The sequence below is a fragment of the Pelodiscus sinensis genome, chromosome 2, assembly GCF_049634645.1.
Source record: "Pelodiscus sinensis isolate JC-2024 chromosome 2, ASM4963464v1, whole genome shotgun sequence".
NCBI lineage: Eukaryota > Metazoa > Chordata > Testudines > Trionychidae > Pelodiscus > Pelodiscus sinensis.
In genome coordinates, this window is record NC_134712.1 from 181,066,014 (window position 1) to 181,074,880 (window position 8,867).

An 8,867-nucleotide genomic window follows, 5' to 3' on the forward strand; every position below is an offset into this window, starting at 1 on the left:
GTGCAGTGTTGCTGTCCTCCAACAGCAGCTCTCCTGGTTCTCTGGGCCAGCTCAGGCCACACAGCTTCTTCCTTCCCCCACTGCTCTGGGAAGACTGGGGCATGTGCCAGATGGTTCATGTAAGATATCATTGGCAAGGTTTTGATTTACTGAATGTGATTATCCCATTTGTATACCTGTATCATTTCTGTATTGGAAGCTAGGAATATTGACTTGTTGATCTATTTCAAATTTGCTACTTCCGGTCACTTTCAGTGCTGACACTTCATTAGCTACAACTGTTGCAGAATACTTCCCCCAGTCCCAGCTGCACTGACCTCTTGTGTCTCTCCCCACAGTTTGCTTTAATATTGCTCCTTCACAACAGGTGAAAACCAACTTTACATACACTGGTTACACATGACCTCTTCACCATCACCTAGCTCCTGTAAGTAGAGCCTTGCATGGATTCAAAACAGATATCTACATTCACAAAAGTGAGCTGTAGATCTCTGCAGATGCGGATACAAAGCAGATATCCATGATTTGCAAAGCATTTACATGTAAGAGCAAAGCAGCAGGAGTATCAGAGTAGACAAAAATACATTGAATCTAAAACCAACAACTGCCTATTTTCAACTTTCCTCCAAAAGCAATGGGCCCCCTGCATGTGGACTTGTTTCAGGACATGCCAAAATTAATCCTTCGTAAACTAGGTGTGCCAGTTTTTACACATGGCACAGATGGGTATTTATTGAGCACAAGGGGAGACATCTGCACTAATCCAGATGGCCGGAGCTCTGAATGCATAGCAAACAGCATCATCAGATTGCTGAATAGTTTCACCATAGCCAGGATAATTTTTCAAAATTTTTCTTAATAGCTCCTGAGAGACCTAAGCAACATATAAAGATGAAATTGTGCAGTGTTAGACCAGCTTTTTTTGTAAGAACAGTTCACGTGAATCGAGTAAACTAGTGATGCATATTATATTACTGTTTTTTCTTTAACAAGAAGGGTTATGAGCTAAGGAAAGCAAAGACAAATGCAACATATATCACTGTCAGAATGCTTTAATGCAAAGGTTTCTGGTGAAAGGCTCCTTGTTCTCTACTTCAATATTTCCCCCCCCCCACCCCCAACTGGATTATGTCATCTGAAAACCAGTTACTTGTAGATGTTCAATAAGATCTTTTCTCATTGCTATTTAATGGCCTCGAGCTTCACAATATATTTAAACGAAATTATAATAACTTACATTTCAACTTGAGTGAAAAAAATCTGTATGCTTACACTGAAATATCAATCCATTATGCAGACAACAGCAAATAATAGAGAAAAAATCCCATCGGCCCCAGCATGGGCTGACATATCTGATCATCAGAGTAACATTATTTCATTTTGTTCAACTAGCACAAAATCAAGGTGCACATTGTGGAACTAGCTTCTTAACATTTTAAGAAAACTGCAGGTTGATGTTTATTATGGTCACTAAAGTGTTTATATTACATTAACAAACCAGGGTCAGGACCCCATTGTGGAAGGACAAACTTCTTTTAGTGCCTTTCTACAATGTATTTTATTTACATTTATAACTATGCACTATAACAATGACTAGACACTGTCTACTACATGGAGCTTACAAGACAAGGAAATGAGGAACATACAAAGGTTACTTCTCCCACAGTACGTATACATGGCTATGTCTAGACTACATCCCTTTTCCGAAAAAGGGATGTAAATTAGACGTATCGCAATTGCTAATGAAGCGGGGATTTAAATCTCCCGCACTTCATTAGCATAAAAATGGCTGCAGCTTTTTTTCGGCATGAAGCTTTGCCGGAGAAAAGCATCAGTCTAGACGCTGATCTTTCAGAAAATAAAGCCTTTTCCGAAAGATCCCTTATCCCCCTTGAAATAAGGGATAACGGATCTTTCGGAAAAAGCTTTATTTTCCGAAAGATCAGCGTCTAGACTGGCGCTTTTCTCCGGCAAAGCTTCATGCCAAAAAAAAGCAGCAGCCATTTTTATGCTAATGAAGCATGGGAGATTTAAATCCCCGCTTCATTAGCAATTGCGATACGTCTAATTTACATCCCTTTTCCGAAAAAGGGATGTAGTCTAGACGTAGCCATACAACATTAGCCAACAGTAGCAGGTTGTACTTGCTTTATCATCTTCTTCTGCCTACTCCAGTCTGTCTCATCCACACACTTCAAACTGTAACAACCTAGATTGTAAATTTGGGCAGGAGCTTAAAAAAACCCCACCCTAAGTCTGTAGGATGCCTAGTGCAACAAGACTCTAACCTTTCAAAGTAAGCATGCAGTGTAGACAGCGCCAGAGACCGGGCTCTTTCCTACAAGAGATAGCAAGCACCAATGGACCTCCCTATTTTCAGAGCTAAACACAATACTTGTTTTCTTTTCACTTTCCCTCTTCCTCTTCCCCCCACAAGCTAGGAAGGAGGAGAGATTGTTATTCTGTTTTAAATAACTTGGAGGTGACCAAATACATGGTCCTCTCCCCATCACAGCTGTAAGTTCCAGATAGAAGGTGAAGCTCTTTGTTATATTATGCATTAATTAATCTAAATATTACCACCATAAACAAACCTTTCTTTGTTAAAAAAAGCGAGCGAGAGAGAGAGATGTCATAGCTTCCTTTGTTTTGTTGCTCACTTGTACATATGTTCTCCATTTCTCCCCACTTGCCATCCTTAGTCAGGTATGTATATTTGCTATGACATGTTGCAGAGGTACTATTGCCACCATTTTCCTACAGCTCTTTTCTGTGTACTTCTCAAAAGGACCATTTGCTTTTTAAAAATATTTACATAGTAGCAGATGGGAGCTCTGTGTTCCATTCTTTATCCACTATCCCAAAGTTCTTGTGTATTATTGTGTTACAACTGGAAGCCTATATTTTATACATGTATTGAGAATCATTCTTGTATGTATTGTTTAACATTTATCTAAATTAAAATCTCATTCTATTTAGATGCACCTCTCCTGCTAAGATCGCAATTATTCTGTAGCTTCAATCAAATCTCTACAAATTTGATCAGTGTATAATTTGTTAAATCCCATCCCAGACCCCCTGGATCTCAGCTGATATCACTCTCCACATGGATGGTTTAACTATTAATAATTATTCTTAGATTATGATTCAACCAATTCTGTAGTCACATTATAATATTCTGAACCAAACATTTTTTGTGGCTTTCCATTGTTAATGGTACGAAAAGCCATACTAGCATTATATAAAGCAAATCCACTGGGTTTTCTTTGCTTACCAAAATCTGTAAAACAGGCCAAAGACTAACAGTTTTGTCTGAAGAACAGAGAAAAAAAATCTAATTATTTCTCTGAGAACAAGGTATGTGTCTATTTTGACTCCCTGATAAGGGTTCAGCTTCTCTCCCTCATCCCACCTCACACTAAAGCCCACATTTGAAATGGATAGCTTTTGTGCATCTTTTCTCCAAGGTTTGTCCCATGTTGTTGCAATGCTCATTTCTACTGAAATCAATGAAACATCTCAGCAAGTCATCTCTCCACCCAGTCCTCAAACCAGCCTGTGGTACACATGAGGTCACACATAGGACTCAAAATGATATAAATGGCCTGTAGAAGAATGTTGGGGAAGACAATTGGGTGAAAACAGAGTGGAGAACATTTCATCCCTCTTTTGCCCAACTCTCCAGCTCCCAAATGCCTTCAAATTCCCCTTTCCCATTCTCTCCCAAAGCTATTGTGGCTCTTCACTGTGAGACTTTAGTCACCCTCCACAGAAGTGGCAATTTTACAGTAATTCTGATTTCAGTGAGAGAACTATGAAGACAATAGATAGAAAACTGTATGTCTTATAGCAGAGCCTCTACATACTACAGCAGGGAACAGGACTTGCAGAAAGCCAGACTATAGGGAGAACAATAAGAAACATGAGAAGTCAAATTTTCAACAAAACCAGATCTCATTTAAGAGCCAAACTAAGCCAGATTGCCAAAATCACTCTGCAGCATAGGAAGTGGAGGACAGCTTTGTTAATGGGCTTTGGTGCCTAAAGATGCAAATAAACATCTAATTCCCATTTAAGCCAGTAGGAGTAAGTGAGATTTTGAAGATCCCAGTAGGTGCTTATCAGCCTCTCTAGGCACCTAAAGACCTGGTTCTAAGTTTGAGAGCTTGGCCATCAGTATTTCAGGGGGAAGACTCCAAGCACCAGTACTTTGGTAAGTCTGGCTCTTGTTGTTCAGTGCTTAAGCAGAAACTGGGCTCATTTCCAAACCTCACCTTCCCCCTGCTACCGTCACACCCTGGCTGTGGCTACTGAACTCTTGACTCTGGTCTTCTATAGCACAATGGTAGAAATGCAGTGTTCCAATAAACCTTTTTCAAATAAAGTGAAGGCCTTAGAGAAGTTTTTGGTATTCATGCTACAAGATTTAGGTTGTTTTTCTTTACTTGCCTCTCTTTACTTTAGAAAGTCATACATTAAAATTTACAAGAATGGAAATGGGACCTGCTAGTAGCTTCCCATGATTGTTTGAAGAGCGATCCCTGAAGAGTGGTCCCTGTCAAGTTTTGTCCTAGGCTAGGAACTATGTAAAAAAAAAAAAGTTTGCCACCAGCCATTAAATTAAATGAAGTTAAGAACAAAAAACTAACCTCCTCGCCCATCTTGTCTTGCTCATCAACTTTACTTTCTTTTTTCCTTCTCCGAAGGAGAGGTTCTTTCAGATTTGCCCCTGAAACCATGGCCTTTGCTAAGACTGCTAACACAGTGGAAGAGATAGCGTAGCATTGCCTTTATAAAGACTAGCCTGACTTCCACTTAAAGGTACATAGCAGACCCAATAGATTAGGGAAAAGATTGCTAGGTGTGATCATTATTTTTCCTTTTCTACATAGAAAAGGTAAAATAATATATCTTACAGGTTTGATACTGTAAGATAGATAAATCCAGAAAAGAAATTTTATCAGAAAGACTATCCTGTGTTAGCTAGAGTATATTCTGCTAATGATGGGATACATAAGAGCTAATTGGAAGCTAATGTGTAGTTGGAAAGTGTGCATCTCATTAAGAGCCAGCTACCAAGAGCCAGGTATTAACAGCCCGATTTTCAGAAGGGCTAAGCACACAACACTCCAGCTGAAATCAATAGTACCTCAGGGGGCTTAGCACCCTTGCAAATCAGGTGTTGCTTGGTGCATGGCTTAGCCTTATACAGACCTAGCTCTCAAGCTAATTTCCCTTCAGTCCTGATAAGAGAAAGAAAGGAACTAGTATGAAAATTTAACAAAGCAATGTGATGAAGCAGCATGATAAAAAAAGAGAAACAGAAGAAAGTCTTTGCTAACAGGCCACTGAATGTCACAATATTAATTAGGAAACCTTTGACTACAAGAGTGATGTTTTAAAGTACAATAAAACTCAGAAAACATAGTGTGAAACCATGTTTCTGGATCAAGCTTGATCTCCATACTATATATTTGAGAGTGTTTGTCTGTTCAAAATCTCCTCCTAAATGGTAAGACCTAGGACCATCAAATTTGGTATACAGCTTCCTCTTATCAAAACTTAAAGCAAGGTAAGGGTTTGGTTGTGCCAGGAAAATGGAATATGCCTGGTATGGAATTGCTTCTCATAAAACCATACAGAAAGGAGACAGACTCATAAGGCAGATGAAAGGAGTTGGCTGGGAGTATGCCCATCCAGGACGACCCCAGCTCCAAGTCTTCCAGCTCCCATGCACCCTCTAGGCAGGACTGGCTGTTCCCCTTCTTCAGGGAGAGAGTGGAAAGTTCACACTTTGCTGCGTTCCTCATTCTTGCTGGAGTGTAGAACTCTGATACAAATCATCATGAGGCCAGGAATGAGTAGCATTCAAAAGGGCAATCAAAATAATCATGTCCAGGCATTACACTAGCTGGGATGCAATTTTTTGTCAGGAATATACATGTTCATGCTTTGGCACACAGACCAACAGCCAACTGAGAGGGATTATAGAGAAGCTTTGCTTGTGGGCAACTATTTCACGATTGCCTGTTCTGCTTACTGGCTTTACACATACATATGGTTCTCGGGAGTATTGGGGAAGGAAAACAGAGACAGAATTTACACAAGAATGAGGTGAATCCACATTTGGTGGTAATTAAGTGAACAAAATAAAGGTCTTTTAAAAAGCAAGGAAAATGTCATTGTATATATCATAAAAAAGGGAAGTTTTGAGATGAGATGTAACATGACGGAAAATCATAACAAGTAGAGGTAGGGAATCAGAGTTCCAGATAGTTGAGACACCGCAGTTAGAAAGAAAGACAGGTCATTTAATTGTGGTTGTGTGTCAATGAATGAAGGATTTTACACTAAAACAAAAGGATCAGAGTACCACATAAGAGAGCAGACATTAATGATCCATTGTTGAAAATTCTATTAATAGGCTGAGTAATTCTTGTAGCAGAGAGACTACAGCTTTTGGTCACTGGTACATTCAGTTCCAGTGTGTGGTAACTGAAACTCATTATCATCTGAAGCCCTCTGTGAAATAAACTAGTGATTTTACTACACAGAACTCCACATCATGCACAATTGACAGCAAGTGGGAGCTTTTAGATTCCACAGAGCAGCCAAGGAGCGGATACAGTGGATTATTTTCTTACTAAGAAGTGGTCATTCCTCAGCAGCAATGAGACACATTGGCAGAACAGTGTGATGCATCTTGAGTTACCTGCTCTGTGGGTAAAGGACAGATATTCTGATCATTTTCATTGAGACTGAAATTATCTTGAAGGAAGAAAAGAAACAGTAAACAGATTTTGGCAGGTATTCCTTTGCCAATCATGAGGCATATTGGATGAGTAGATTCCAATGACAAAGCACTCCATATTCTTAACTTTTTTCAAACTATGAACCATCCATATTTTGAAAAAAATCTGGTGATTGGTGTATGGACTTTTCCATTCTGACCTCAGTCCTGCAAGGGGCTTTGCACAGACATGCTCCATTGGTGCCCATGTTTGTCCATAGAAAAATCAAGACAAATTCCTAAATGGAGGCACATTCTTTTGTGGATCCCTAGTAAGACTTATGACTGGCTGGATGATACCATTATTCCCAGAATATATTGAGCAGACGTGCACAAATTCCCAGAGAGTGTATACTTTGGGATGCCCCAGCTAGATACACTTGGAATCACAACCTTCAATCTTAGAATCCCTCCAATAATCCTCAGCAACTGATCTTTGTTAAGTTTTATGCAGGACCTATGAAATATTTGATATAATGTAATCAGGTATGATGCAATTTTTGCTATTTTTCTTAGGTTATGTCTATGTTACAGAGTTTTTCCAGGATACCAGAGGTATCCTGGAAAAACTCTGCTGAGTCCAGGGAACGTGTCCACTTTTTCAGATCAGTTTCTGAAAAAGTGGGCATGCTCTTTCAGAAGCCCGTATTTATAAGGAATAAGGGCTCTTCCAAAAGAGGAAGTTTTCCCCACATTTGGCCCCATATAGATGGGCCAAATGTTGGAAAAGCCTCTTCCGGAAAAAGAATCAGAAAAAGGTACACAAATTGCAGATTGCAATTTGCGTACAGGCAGTCCCCGGGTTACGTACAAGATAGGGACTGTAGGTTTGTTCTTAAGTTGAATCTGTATGTAAGTCGGAACTGGCGTCCAGATTCAGCCACTGCTGAAACTGACCACCAGTTCCGACTTACATACAGATTCAACTTAAGAACCCCAGGCATCCCCAAGTCAGCTGCTGCTGAAACTGATCAGCGTCTGATTCCAGGAAGCCCGGGGCAGAGCAACTCTGCCTCGGGCTTCCTGTAGTCAGTGCTGGTCAGTTTCAGCAGCGGCTGACTTGGGGACGCCTGGGGCAGAGCAGCTGGGGTGCTGCTGGGTTGCTCCAATAGCGCCGCTCCTCAGCGCTACTGGACCAACACAGCAGCACCCCAGCTGCTCTGCCCCAGGCGTCCTGATTCAGCCGCTGCTAAAACTGACCAGGAATCAACCGGCAGCGCCCCAGCTGCTCTACCACAGGCGTCCGGAGAAAAGCCTGGTCTGCTGGGGGGGGGTGTACTAGCTGCACGCGCCCCCCCCCCCCAGCAGACCAGGGAGACGCGGGCAGTGGACCGAGACGCACCGCGGTCCCGCCGCCCGGGTCCTCCGTGGCTTTGCTCCCCGTCTCCCTGGTCTGCTGGTCTCCAGCAGACCAGCAGACCAGGGAGACATGGAGCAAAGCCGCGGAGCACGCTGGCAGCGGGACAGCCCAGACGCGCCGCGGCTGTCCCGCTGCCGGCGTCCTCAGAGGCTTTGCTCCCTGTCTCCCTGGTCTGCTGGTGTCCAGAAGACCAGGGAGACGCGGAGCAAACCCCGTTTGTAACTGCGGATCCGACATAAGTCGGATCCGCGTAACTCGGGGACTGCCTGTACTTTTTTCTGAAAAATAACTGCAGTGTAGACATACCTTTAGTGTTGTCCCAAACTTCCAGAAAAGAACTGTATGGGAAACTGTTCTCTTTTATCCACAATTATTCATATGGGTTTTTTAGTATTGCCTTTCTCATTTAATAGTACAACTAATGGGCATAGTAGGTCAAAGTCTGTCCTCATTGAGATAGCATTGTCTAGTTTAAAGGCAAGAGAGTGGGAGTCAAGAGACTTAAGTGCTACTCCTTACTCTGCCACTGACTTACTATGTCACCTTCAGGAAGACATTTAACTTTTATGTGTTTACTTTTCTCCATCTGTAAAATGGAGATAATAGTTATTAGGTGCTCTGTGATGATTTTGAGAATTGCCAATAAAAACATACTATCACTGTGTAAACATTATTATTGGAACCACAGGTGTAGCTGAGGGCAGAATCTGAGTCACT

At 41.5% G+C, this 8,867-nt stretch overlaps 1 protein-coding gene across 1 annotated transcript in view; it reads right to left on the reverse strand.

The window, feature by feature from the left end:
• Positions 1–4,786, reverse strand: part of ATP2C1 (ATPase secretory pathway Ca2+ transporting 1) — a 122,098-nt gene extending 117,312 nt beyond the window's left edge. Inside the window, exon 1 of the mRNA XM_075921930.1 lies at positions 4,650–4,786. Coding sequence (XP_075778045.1) covers positions 4,650–4,739 — 90 coding nt within the window. The 5' untranslated portion in view covers positions 4,740–4,786. The remainder of the gene's footprint in view (positions 1–4,649) is intronic.
• Positions 4,787–8,867: the final 4,081 nt, after the last annotated feature.